At 34.7% G+C, this 14,342-nt stretch overlaps 1 protein-coding gene across 1 annotated transcript in view; it reads left to right on the top strand.

Annotated features, from left to right (window-relative positions):
• OVCH2 (ovochymase 2) overlaps positions 1–14,096 on the top strand; it is a 48,321-nt gene extending 34,225 nt beyond the window's left edge. The window contains exons 17-20 of the mRNA XM_051966745.1: positions 7,648–7,843; positions 8,653–8,804; positions 9,167–9,332; positions 13,839–14,096. Coding sequence (XP_051822705.1) covers positions 7,648–7,843; positions 8,653–8,804; positions 9,167–9,332; positions 13,839–13,858 — 534 coding nt within the window. The 3' untranslated portion in view covers positions 13,859–14,096. The remainder of the gene's footprint in view (positions 1–7,647; positions 7,844–8,652; positions 8,805–9,166; positions 9,333–13,838) is intronic.
• The last annotated feature ends 246 nt before the right edge of the window (positions 14,097–14,342 follow it).

Genomic DNA, 14,342 nt, shown 5'->3' with positions numbered 1-14,342 from the left:
AAAGTACATGTACAATCCTTTAAAAAATATTTCCATATTTGTCATGTTGTACAAGAAAATCAGACCAAGAGGGGGAAAAACATGAGAAAAAAGTAAATAAAGAATTAAAAAATCATAGGCATTCAATACATATCTGTTGAATCAATCCATCTGCAGATATTGTAAAAGATCCAATAATACATTGTTCATGATCATTTGGAAATGTAAGAAAGGGTTTTGGCTTGGAATAGGGAAGAATATGCATAGAATCTAGAATTCCAGGATAGTACAAATCTCCTATATCTAGTAATTTATATGAAGGTCCTAATCTTAGAAGGACTGGTACTCTTGAATCACTATGAGAAGTGGCTTCAACCACCCAGTCCAATGTTGCAGAGAATTACCAAGTCAGGGAAAAATCACAGAAAAGATCTGTGAGAAACAGTGCAATGCAAAGACCACAGATAAGGCACTGGACAGTGACACGATTTCAATATGTTTAGGTGGAAGAAGCAATATAATTGTTGTTGGTTTATATGAGATGGGTCCCTTTTAAATTTGTTCTTTCAGAGTACTGCAGCATGAAAAGAGAGTGATAAGATCTGGGAAGTAAATAGGTTATTGGGGTCTGAGAATGGGATATGGTTTTCTGAATTATAATTTAATATACAGACATGACAGGTTCTTGTTCAGAGATGTAGCATCTCTAAGGAGAACTGGTAAAATGTATTTTCCTGGAGTCTTACAAATTTAATCAAAGGGCTTTAAATTAGAAAGGAAGGAGAGAGAAAACTGTACACACACACACACTAGATACCATAGAATAGAAAATTTTAATTTTGAGTCCATGAACTTGTTTTTAAACAATATTTTGAAAACTATATTTCAATATAATTAGTTTCCTTTATAATTCTAGGTTTATTTTATTGTATTTATTTAAAAGCATTCTGAGATGAGATCCATAGGTTTGTTGACCGATGAAGAACAAAGATTAAAAGCTTCAATTTTAAGAATAGCTATAATGTAGGAAGAAGAAATAGTAGTAGAGATACTGAGGAATTTTTAAGAGGCAGAATTAAATAAAGAAATCATGAGCTTAGATATCTTTACAAAATATGAGGAAACCTCAAAAGGAGTTAAAAGTCCTTTTTTCCTTTGGTTTAATCTGATAGTTTTTTTTTTTTTAAAAGATGTACAATTTAATTTTATTTATTTTTTTAATTTCCAAAATTTATTTTTGTAAGATTTTTTCCAAATTTTTCTCTCTTCTTCCATTTGATATCTTTTAAACACGTGTAAACCTTTTAAAAATATTTCCATATTTGTCATGTTGTACAAGAAAATCAGACCAAGAGGGGGAAAAACATGAGAAAAAAGTAAATAAAGAATTAAAAAATCATAGGCATTCAATACATATTTGTTGAATCAATCCATCTGCAGATATTGTAAAAGATCCAATAATACATTGTTCATGATCATTTGGAAATGTAAGAAAGGGGTTGGGCTTGGAATAGGGAAGAATATGCATAGAATCTAGAATTCCAGGATAGTACAGATCTCCTATATCTAGTAGTTTATATGAAGGTCCTAATCTTAGAAGGACTGGTACTCTTGAATCACTATGAGAAGTGGCTTCAACCACCCAGTCCAATGTTGCAGAGAATAACCAAGTCAGGAAAAAATCACAGAAAAGATCTGTGAGAGACAGTGCAATGCAAAGACCACAGATAAGGCACTGGACAGTGACACGATTTCAATATGTTTAGGTGGAAGAAGCAATATAATTGTTGTTGGTTTATATGAGATGGGTCCCTTTTAAATTTGTTCTTTCAGAGTACTGCAGCATGAAAAGAGAGTGATAAGATCTGGGAAGTAAATAGGTTATTGGGGTCTGAGAATGGGATATGGTTTTCTGAATTATAATTTAATATACAGACATGACAGGTTCTTGTTCAGAGATGTAGCATCTCTAAGGAGAACTGGTAAAATGTATTTTCCTGGAGTCTTACAAATTTAATCAAAGGGCTTTAAATTAGAAAGGAAGGAGAGAGAAAACTGTACACACACACACACTAGATACCATAGAATAGAAAATTTTAATTTTGAGTCCATGAACTTGTTTTTAAACAATATTTTGAAAGCTATATTTCAATATAATTAGTTTCCTTTATAATTCTAGGTTTATTTTATTGTATTTATTTAAAAGCATTCTGAGATGAGATCCATAGGTTTGTTGACCCATGAAGAACAAAGATTAAAAGCTTCAATTTTAAGAATAGCTATAATGTAGGAAGAAGAAATAGTAGTAGAGATACTGAGGAATTTTTAAGAGGCAGAATTAAATAAAGAAATCATGAGCTTAGATATCTTTACAAAATATGAGGAAACCTCAAAAGGAGTTAAAAGTCCTTTTTTCCTTTGGTTTAATCTGATAGTTTTTTTTTTTTAAAGATGTACAATTTAATTTTATTTATTTTTTTAATTTCCAAAATTTATTTTTGTAAGATTTTTTTCCAAATTTTTCTCTCTTCTTCCATTTGATATCTTTTAAACATGTGTAATCCTTTTAAAAATATTTCCATATTTGTCATGTTGTACAAGAAAAATCAGACCAAGAGGGGAAAAAAACATGAGAAAAAAGTAAACAAAGAAACAAAAAAGTGAAAATACTATGTTTTGATCCACACTCAGTCTTCATAGTTCTCTCTCTGGATGGGAATGGCTTTTTCTGTCACAAGTCTATTGGAATTGTCTTGAATCACTGCATTATTGAGAAGAGCCAAGTCCATCACAGTTAATCATCACATAATCTTGTTGTTACTATGTACAATGTCCCGTTGGTTGTGCTCACTTCCCTCAGCATCACTTCATGTAGGTACCAGACTTTTCTGAAATCAACCTGCTCATCATTTCTTATAGAACAATAATATTGCATTATATTCATATACCATAACTTATTCAGCCATTCCTCAACTTATCGGCATCCACTCAATTTCCAATTCCTTGCCACTATAAAAAGAGCTATTACAAATGTTTTTGCACATGTGAGTCCTTTCCCCCTTTCAGGATCTCTTTAGGTTATAGACCCAGCAGTGACACTTATGGATCAAAGGGTATTCATAGTTTTACAGTTCTTTGGATATAATTTCAAATTGCTCTTCAGAATGGTAAAGTCATTTCACAACTGCATTAGTGTCTCAGTTATTTTCAACCCCCCTTCAAGATTTATCATTATCTTTGGCCCAAGAAGGTACAAAAGCTCAGAAAAGAAAATAATTCCTTAAAAATTAGAATTGGACGAGTGCAAGCTAATGACTCTGTGAGAGCTTAAAAAACAACAAAACAAAATCAAAAGAATGAAAAAATAGAAGATGTGAAATATTTTATTGAAAAAAACGACCAAGCTGATCACAAAGAGAGATAATTTAAGAATTATTATACTACTTGAAAACCATGATTAAAAAAAGGCACTACACATCATATTTCAAGAAATTATCTTTTTCATACTTTGAATATTTATTATAGTTATGTCATATGATATATCCAAGCCTCAGTTTTCCTTTTCTGTCAAAAGACAATGGTTGTCTTGTTGAACCCATCACATAGGGTTGTTACATCAAACAAGATGATTATAATAATACTAATCAGTGGCATTTGTACAGGACAAAACCTTTTGTAAATAATATTTATGATAGCAAAATTATAAAACTTTCTAAATGTAGAGACCTGGCAGAAGAAAGAAAAAAGCAGATAGAAACAGGACATTATTTTTTAGCATTCTAACAATCACTAGAAGTATCTCACAGATATTCAGTCTACCTATAGAAGATGATTTTACATCCTAATGCCTTTATTCAGTTACATAAAGCAGTCACTTTTTTTCTACCTGCACAAAACTTTAAAGAACATTATATATAAGAAAATTAGCAGGATAAAAAGAATCATAATTAGGATTAGTAGGTTTAAAGTTAGAGGCAGACTATTTCAGGAAATTATCAAGGAAAACTGCCTTGATATTCTAAAACCAGAGGGTAAAATAAAAATTGAAAGAATCTACTCATACCTCTTGAAAGAGATCCCCAAAATAAGAGCTCCCAGAAATATTATGGCCAAATTCCAGAGCTGCCAGGTCAAGAAGAAAATATTGCAAGCAGCCAGGAAGAAACAATTCAAATATCATGGAGCCACAGTCAGGATAATGCAAGATTTAGCTGCTTCTACATTCGAAGATCAGAAGGCTTGGATATGTTATTCTAGTAGGCAAAGGAGTTAGAATTATGAATCACCTACCAAGCAAAACAGTATAATCCTTCAGGGTAAAAAAAGTATATTCAATGAAATAGAAGACTTTCAAGTATTCCTGATGAAAAGACCAGAGCTGAATAAAAATTTGACTTTTAAATATAAGACCCAAGAGAAGTATAAAAAAGTAAATAGGAAAGAGAAATCATAAGGGATTCAATAAGGTTAGTTTGTTTATAGTTTTAACATGGAAAGATGATATTTATAACTCCTGAGAACTTTATCATTATTAGGGCAGTTAGAAGAAGCATATCTATTTATTTATATCTATGTAGAAATAGATATATATGGCAGAGGTATGAGTTCAATATAATGGGATGAATCTTAAAAACAAAATTAAGGGTGAGAGAGAAATGCCCTGGGCAAAGGGGGAAGGAGAGATAGAATGGGGTAAATTATTTTATAGAAAAAAGGCAAGAAAAAATCATTTACAGTAGAGGGGAAGATAGGGGAAGGACGAAGTGCTTAAATGTTACTCTCATTGGAATTGTCTTGGATTGGGAGTAACAGATATACTCAGTTGGGTATAGAAATGTATACTACCTTACAGTAAGGCAGTAGGAGAAGGGAATAAGAGAAGGGTCAGGGGATGATAAAAGAGAGGATGGGATTGGGAAATATCATGTCCAGAAACAAAACACTTTTGAAGCTAGACAGGATAAAAGGAGAGAAAGAGAAGAATAAATGGGGGGAAATAAGATAGAAGTAAATATGCAATTAATAATAAAAATATGCAAGTTTCTTTGATAAAGGTCTCATTTCTCAAACATAATAGAAAACGAAGTCATAAATGCAAGTCATTCCCCAATTGACAAAAGATCAAAAGATATGAATAGGCAATTTTCTGATGAAGTAATAAAAGCTATCTATAGTCATATGGAAAAGTGCTCTAAGTCACCATTTGGTTAGAGAGATGCAAATAAAAACCACTCTGAGAATCACCTTACACCTATCAGATTGATTGATATGATAGAAAAAGAAAATGACAAATATTGGAGGTGATGTGGAAAATTAGACATTAATGCAGTGTTGGTAGAGTTGTAAACTGATTAAGAACTGTGCCCAAAGGATTATAAAACTATATTAACTTTTGACTCAGTAATACATAATAGGTCTGTATCCAAAGAAATAAAAACAAAAAAGGATTAGGACTTCTATACATAACAATATTTAAAGTAGCTTTTTTTGTGGTGGCAGAAATTTGGAAATTGAGGGGATGCCCATCAATTAGAGAAGAGTTGAATGAGTGATATATGATTATGATGTTATTTTATAAGAAATGACAAGTAGGATGTTCTTAGAAAAGCCTAGAAAGACATATATGAACATAAACAATGAGCAGAATTATGAGAATCTGATAGCCAGTAACAGTAATATTATTTGATGATCAACTGTGAATGCCTTAGCAATTCTCATCAATAGAATGATCCATCAGTAGAAAGAATTTTTACTTATGGTAAAAAAATGCTATCCACTAGAAAGAAAGAACTGAAGGAGTCTGAATGCATATCAAGGTGTATATGTATATATTTAAACTTTATTTTTCTTTGTTTTGGTTTTTTTTCTTTTATGACATGACTGATATGGAAATATGTTTTTTTAAATGACTGTACAGATTTAACCTATATCAAATTGTTGGTCTTTTCAATGAGGGGGCAAGGAAGGGAGGGAGAGAATTTGGAGCTCAAATATATATAAAATGGATATTAAAATTGCTTTTACATGTAATTGGGAAAAAATAAAATAAAAAGGGGGAAAAGAATATGGGAAACATCACAAGTCTAGATCAGGGACATGATATAAAAGAGATGAAAGACTTCAATTGTCATGGCTGGCCATTGCATTGCTTAGAATGCTAAAGGAAAATGCCTTTGATCTTTGAACTGGAAAAGAGATAACCCAGAAATTCAGTATCTTTTATGAAATCTCATTTTCCATTAGAGCACTTATAGGATGCAGCCAATCTGACTCACAACAGGTTGCTACTCAGGGATTTGGGAGTGCTGTAGGAGTTTTTGATGATTTTACTGTTCAAATTTATATGGATGAACAAGATTTGCTCACTAGATCTATTATGCCTTGGCTCTCAGCTCCTAGAAACTTTTCTTCACAGTGATATGGTTCCTATGTCTCTGTCCCTAAAATCTTAGCCCTGAAAAGTGTAGAGGGCTGAAACTCTTGAGTCATTGCACTGAAGTCGGTTCAAGCACTTAGGACTAATAAGAAGGCTGCGGAGATTCTGCTTCCATCCCCTTTACTTCTATCCCTAAAGCACAAGAATAAAGACTAAGGACTTTTGCTTATCCTGACCCTGGCTGATTCTGGGTGTCCTGGGTGCTAGCGTGATCGTCACATTAAAAGGAATATTTCTCAAATACCCCACAGATTAATACTATCTGGGTACCATGCAACTTGAATGCATTTAGTGCTGACATGTGGCAAGAGACAGAAATGGACATGTTTTAGCCCCAGTTGTCATCTTCTATTGCATATTCTCTTTGAACTCTAGAGGTAGTTCTAACTTCAGGCAAGAGATTTTAGGCATTGAATTCTCATGTTAGTGATGATATGACAGGTGGATAGTGGGTAAAGAGTTACAGCAGGAGCCAGGAAGACTGGTTGAAATTTTACTTCTGACACATCTTGATTATTTGGTTCTAGACAAGTTACTTGCATAGAAGGTGCCCATTTTTGGGGGTAGAGGAATTTCCTTTTGTGGGAGTTTGCTACAATCATGAAATCAAAATTCCAGTCCCTAGTCTATTAGTGATGATAGAGGCAGTGCTGAGAGACAGTATAGTGTAGTGGTTATGGTCTTGACTTAAGAATCAGATACTGACTTTGACACATTCCCATGTGACCATGGGAAGTTAATTACTAGGCCATCCTTTTCCAATGACACAAAAATAACATTTTCTCAAATGGGAGTATCCTACACCCTCAGAGTGAACGGGGTTCTAGATTTATTGTCAAAGCACCTGTGTTTGAAACCTGTCACAAACACCAATTGTGTGTTAAAAAAAGTCAGTTAACCTATGCATCCCAGTTTCTTCTCTTGTAAAATGTGGGCTTGGACTAAATGATCTCTTTTTCCGACTCTATATCTATAATGATCAATTATTAATTTATACTGTTAGAAGATTCTCAAAAGCTTCTACATATTCATGGAATCAAGATTATGGATCAAAAATGATGAAAAAATAGTCAAACACTCAATTCTATAAGTCGGAGTTTTGCAGTAGTGGGATGGTTATGTTGCTTTCAACATTTGTATGTCTTGAACTTCAGTTAAGTACTGAGTCAGTAGTAACTTGTTGTTGGGCCCATTACTTTGGAAGGTTTCTCATTTTGCTTTTTTCCTCTTAGAAAAGATCAATAAAACACATTTTGATTCATCCAGCCTTTGACAGAACCACAATGGACTATGATATTGCTCTCTTGCAAATGACTGAACCATTTCAGTTCAATCACTATGTTCATCCAGTGTGTCTTCCTGAGAAAGGTCAAGAAATACCATCATCCAGCATGTGTGTGGTCACTGGATGGGGGATTGATAATCTAGGTCTGTATGAAATCTTTTCTTCTATTTTGTCCACATGTAGAACAGCTTCATAGGGAGCTAGCTATTGTCCACCTAATAGCATCAGTCCTTGAAGCATGGCCATTCTGTTCGTTTCTACTCATGCCAATATGAACTATGGTTCATATACAACCACAAATACTCCTTCCTGCTCTGCTTCTGTGGGAAGGGACCCCACTCAGTCAGACCACACTGTGTCCATTTAGTTCAGTGTTTTGTCTCTAACTGAGGTAATTTGTGGGCAAGGACAATTGTTTTTCCTTTAAAATACTCTTCTTAAAGTCCAGAGCAGTGTCTCCAGTTTTCTTAAAATATATATGGAGTTGTGCTTCAATCTTATGGCATAGAGCCTCCAGTTTCTTCTGGCCCTTAACACGTTTTTGAATGTCCCTTCCCAGAATGCTGAATGGATCATTCAAAGGGGAGTTTGGATAATCTGGTAACATATGGAACTGGGAGAGATATCGTCTTAATGAGTGCTGAACAGGGAAAGGGGGAAGATTTAGGTTGGCTAGGCAGAAGAATCTTGCAAGAGCAGAATGGATAAAGGGATAAGAGGTAGTGAGAACTAGAGATTGTAGTGGAGGAAGATAAATTTCCTGGTCTTTGCAGAGGGAATTGGAGCTGATGTGTAAAGACGAGAGGGATGATAGAAGCTGAAATGAACTCAGTCTGGGTCATTGAGTGGATTATATTAGGACCAAATTCTAGAGGCCACGGTGGTAAAGGTAGCATTTTTGGTCTTTAACAACAACAACAACAAAGAAAACCCAAAATGTTTTACCTTTCAGATGGAGAAAAATCCAACAAATTACAGCAACTTGAAGTTCCTATCCTTGATTCTGATGTGTGTCAGGAATATTATCAAAATCTCTCTGTGGGGGTATCTCAGAGGATGTTCTGTGCTGGGTTCCCTTCTAAAGGAGACAAGGATTCTTGCTCAGTAAGCTCATGTCATATTCAGTTCTCAAACCACACACCCAATCTCTGTTGATTAATTTTGGATAGCTGAGCTTTTTCCAAAGAATTCTCCCTCCAAGGGCACAGAGAACTCTTAGAAAATTTCCATTTCAGGGTATGGTGGGGAGACAGAGCTAAAAGAAAGGAGATGATCTTTTTGCACTATTTTTTTCTTTTGGCTGGGAATTTAGAAGAAACAGGAAATGAGATAAGACTGCAAGGGCCGTTCTTAATGTGTTCCTTTAGACTCAGTAAGACACATTGGAATAAGATCCCCTGTGGCATTCTAATTCTTTAAGCTACTCATCCTTATTATTTAACATTTTTTCCCTTTCATATGCTTAGGGTGACTCAGGTGGTCCCTTGGTTTGCTCCCTTGAAGATTCAGGTCTTTATGCCCTTTTTGGGATAACCAGCTGGGGCTTTGGCTGTGGAAGGATTAATTATCCAGGTGTCTACACTAGTGTCACTGTTTTCACTGACTGGATCAAACAGCATATTAATGATACTGGTATGTATGAAGAGAAAATCATTCCTTTTCCTTATATTGGCACTATCCAGATTCCCAATCAAAGAAGAAAGTATTAATTTCAACCCCTAGCTAACCCCTGAACAGCAGAATGAAAGCTTGACTAAACATCCTATCTCTGAACAGCATGGTATATATTGGCTCCAGGTACAGAATGCATTTTGTTGTAGGCAAACTATATACTTGTAGTGCCCTTTCATTCCTTGCTTTTATTGGCAATACATAGGATAGTTGAAGAGCACATCTAGGGTCACACAACAGTGGGTGTGTTTTGAAGGCTCCAAATGCACCTGAGTTTAGAAAGAGTAATTTATTTAGGCTAGGTTTCTTTTTCTTTCAGTACTGCTGTATAACTTAACACTCTTACTCTTGTGAAATTCTCAGACTGGTATACAGGAAAGTGCAGAAGTCAAAAATCAAATCACCTCTGGGATTCATTTGCAGGTTTCTGGGTCCCCATTCTATCTTCTGGTATACCTAGTTCGTGTGACCTGTTCTTGTATACTGAATTCTCATTATTCTGCTTACTTTGTTTTTCATTATTTCATGCAAATTTTTCCATGTGTTTCTAAAATCAAACAGCTCATCATTTCTTACAGCACAGGGTATTACATAACAATCATATACCACAACTTGCTATCCATCCCCCAACTAATGAGCATCCTCCCAATTTCTAGGGTTTTTTTTTTGTCCCCGGAGAGATACTATAATCTTTTTGTGGGACCTATTTGAGAAACAGACCTACTAGTGATATTCTGGGTCAAAGGGAATAGACAGTTTTGTAATTATATGAGCATAATTCCAGATTGCTCTCCAAAATGGTTGGTTCAGTTCATGATTCCACCATCAGAGTATATTGTCCCAAATTTTCCACATCCCCTCCAATATTTGTCATTTCCCCCTTTAACATTTTAATCAATCTGAAAGGGTGCAATGATATCTCTGCTATAGTTTCTTCCCTCATTTTTTCCATAGATGGTGAAAAAACTGGTTTTATGGCCACCATGAATTGGTCTTTAAGATGCAACCATTCCAATTTGCCACTAATCTAATACAAATAGCCTTTGTTGGTGTGTGTGTGTGTATGTGTGTGTGTGTGTGTGTGTTTGGAAAGAACATGAATGATTAAGACTAGATTTTAATGGTAATAGATAAAGGAAGTTTCTTGTTAAGGGAATAACCAATCTGAATTTCTCATGATCTTTGGGTACATTCAGAGGAATATAGATGAGATAGGTTTAAAGGCCATTAATTGAAAACATAGACATGTGTTTTCACTTGTCAGCTACAAGCTGTTTTTGGCTGAGAAGACCCAGTGCTGAGTGTGATTTAGGAGCTGTTCAAGTAAAGATCTTCAGGATTGATTAGCAGAGGATATGAGATCACAACATTTAGAAAGGCTAATTAATAACAATGCAACTCAGTGACAAATTAGAGAAATGGATGGAAAATGTAGTTTTGACAGAGATTTGGAATCAGAACAAACATGACAGGGAATAGAACCCAGTAAAGAATGAGATAGGAATTCCCAGTTCAGAGACTGGAGAGAGAAACTTAGAAAGATAGAAGAAATCCCCTTTTATGGTCACCTTCACAGGAAAGATGCTTTAGGGCATCTGAGATGGGAAAACTAATGGAGGGTTTTTGATAGATTATGGGACATCAAGGATTCATATTTCTAGGAAAATGGTAAGCAAATAGAAAGTGTCTTTTCATCAAAAGACCTGAACATGTGGTGACTAGAAGGTAGGACCTCTTAGAAGCAGTAGGAAATAATTTCTCTCCTTTGTCAGGCAATGCTAAAAGAGCAGTGGGAAATTCAGAAGGATGTATTGGGGGTACTCAGTGTGACAGGTTTGACAAAGTGCTGTTTGACTTGGCAGGACAACTCTCTCCTTATTGAATGGGATATGGGTTTATGTAATTTCTCAAGCAGGAACCTTCTCAGTTTGAATTAAACTCAATCTTTGAGTTTTCCAAGATTGATAGAAACAAGGAAGGACAAAGTATACCAAATATCAACAAGGGATCTGGATTTATATGATGTTTAGAAGCTCTACTGCGCTCGGATTAGGGAAAGCTCTCATCTATGGGAATTTTCTGCTCCATGAGTAGAGTTACCCACTAAATTATCATGACCAGTGAAAACTGTATATTCAGTTCCTAATCTTCTGTGGAATGCCCTCTAGACTTTTCCCATAAACTCCCTCATAAAAACGAAGAAAGCAATTTACCTGACCACTTCCATCTCAGGGACAGACAATCTTATTCTTTGGGTCTTAGAATAGTGGTAGGAGCCAGGTGTGAGTGATGAGAGATGTGGTAAAGCAGCCAATTTTTTTTTGGGGGGGAATATTTATAAACTGGATTAACTGGGGAAGTATGATCTTGTGAAATTTAGGGTTAGAGATGAATGTGAGATAACCTTCCACACTAGATTTGGATACTATTGATGCAATTTTCAACTTTCTAGGTTGGCAACATTTAAGCATTCTTAAATGATATCTTCACTGACTTTCTGACCTAATATGTCTTGACTTCCCTGATGCATTTTTGATTTTTCATAACTATAAGCAGAAAAAGGATTACTTTGTAATTGATATATCATCTGTGATGTGTCACTTTGACTTTATACTATGAGTTTTAGAAACATCCCTTCTATTAGTTTCTGATAACATTACCTGGATTTATTTTAAAGCCAGATGGACTAAATGGATTGAGAATTAGCATGGCTCACAATGAAAATTTAGTAGGACTCCTTGGCACTGAAAATATTAATATTATATTCTAGGAATTCCTAACTTGAATTTTATAAAACTTGATGAAATTTCACTGAGGGCTAGAACCAGAACACAGCCTATCTGTGGAGGTGGATACATGATTATAGACAGTGGGACATTGCATATGAAAAGATAAACCAAGAGGAGGATTTGAACCCAGAAATGATTTATATTCTTAGCCATTTGTATTATAGACTTGATTTTGAGTAGAACTGGATTTTGTAACAGATCTGCAATAAGTCTTTAGTTTTATAAAAAATTACTTTTGTGAACAATTTCTACAGATATTTAGATTTAGACACATATTTTGTCTATTTAGATATCAATCTATCCATCCATCTGTCTAGTTAAATTACATGGACCTTTGGCAAAGATAGTGTTAAAGGGACAGAGTTTATGGGGAAAATCTGGAGGGCGTTCCACAGAAGATTAGGAACTCAACTGATCTTTATAACAATATACTATATTCTCTAGCTAATAAGTAATTAAAAAGAGTTAACTAAAAACCAAAAGTCTTTGATACTATACCATGTTTATGCAGTAGAATTAGGTACTGTACCTGTCCTTGGTCAAATTGGCCCATGATAGTATGATGCATTCAGAATTGTAGTGAACCCATTTCAGGTCATATATGGGTATTTTTAAGCCTCTGCCTGAAAGATATTTCAAGGATGTATCTATGTCTGATTTTATAACATAAGAATGACACTCACTGATGGAACTTTGTGTAGCACAACAAGTCTTCACCTTATCATATGAACATACCTGATAATAGGGGAATAAACAGCATGGTATAATGGCCAAAGTATTACCCTGGTGATGGCTAATATGTTGTCCTTGCTACCAAGAGGACTTGAATTTAAATCTTATCTCTAAACTTACGAACTATGTAGCCATGGACAAATTACTTAATCTCTCTGAGTTTCAGTTTCCTATTCTATAAAAATCAAGAAATTGGACTTTTTATTCTCCTGTTACTCTAATTCTATTATCTTAGGTTTTAGATCAAAGGTTTTTTCCCATGCATCAGGAAATTTGGTATAGTATTGAGTCTATATGAATTTAGCCCAAAAGGTCCCCTAGTCTCTTGTTAAGAGTTATGTAGTGCACTAGAATTAAGAAAGGTTGGGAAAGTCTTCCTATAGACAGACTTTCAATTGGCACTTAAAGAATACCAGGAGGGAAGAGGTATCTCCCTTCACTTAGTGAATTGCTTTAAAAATTAAACAAAATGGCATTTCCTCAAGGAAGCCTTCCCTGATCATCCTCTGTTAGTAGTGATTTTCCCCTTGGTACCTCAAATAGTCACTTGTTTTAATCATTGCTCATGTACTTGTTATGAATAACTAGGAATTATTGTTATCCTTGTATGATGTTCAGCATCCTATTAGGGTATTAAGTTCCATGAAGGTAGAGATTGATCTCCATTTGATCTCCACTTTGTATCTCTTTTATACTGTTCTTGACACTGTAAGGGCTTAATCAATGTATGCTGAATGGATGAAGGGTTAATAGATTCTAGGGATGGAAGATACCTAATTAAACAGGCTCAAGAATTAAGTTAGACACTCATTTTCACACAAACTCTAAGTATCAAAGATGGAGTTTGAATCCAGATATTCCCAATTTCAAACCCAGTACTTTCTTTACTGTGTGATGTAGCCTCTCTGAATATTTATTTCTTTTTGCTTTTATTTTTTTTTTAAAGGAAGCGAATTAGGTAACTGACAAAATTGCTTCTGGAAGAGACTCTGGCTAGTACATCCTCTGAAGAGATGGCCAGGGTAGGTTTGTGAAAAACATAAAACCTTGGAAATCGGGAGTATATCTTCTTTATTTCTCTTCCCTTTGATGGTTTCTAGGTGTGCACGTTCATGAAAGACTGATAATGTTTGTCTTTGTGCTCAGAGGCTAAGTATCCTTGCAGCTGTACTTCATATGTGCATTGCATAATTTCTAATAAAGATTTTCCTTTTGGATTTGTATTATTTTTACTTTAAACTTCCAAGGTATTTGTTTTTGGTTCTGTTATCTTTAAGGTGTACAAACACTGTATTCACAAGCCTTCAAATCAGACAAATTGCTTATAATAAATGTCTGATGAAAAGCTGGGGAAACTTCTTCAAATAGGGATGATGAATTTCACTGGTGAAACTACTGCTACTGGTGCTGCTCTGACTTACCAGGTTTCAAATAAGATTTCATCAGCAAG

Source organism: Antechinus flavipes, chromosome 6 (assembly GCF_016432865.1).
Source record: "Antechinus flavipes isolate AdamAnt ecotype Samford, QLD, Australia chromosome 6, AdamAnt_v2, whole genome shotgun sequence".
NCBI classification, from domain to species: domain Eukaryota; kingdom Metazoa; phylum Chordata; class Mammalia; order Dasyuromorphia; family Dasyuridae; genus Antechinus; species Antechinus flavipes.
The sequence above is the reverse complement of the archived record's forward strand: the minus strand, read 5'-3'. Positions and strand labels throughout refer to the sequence as shown.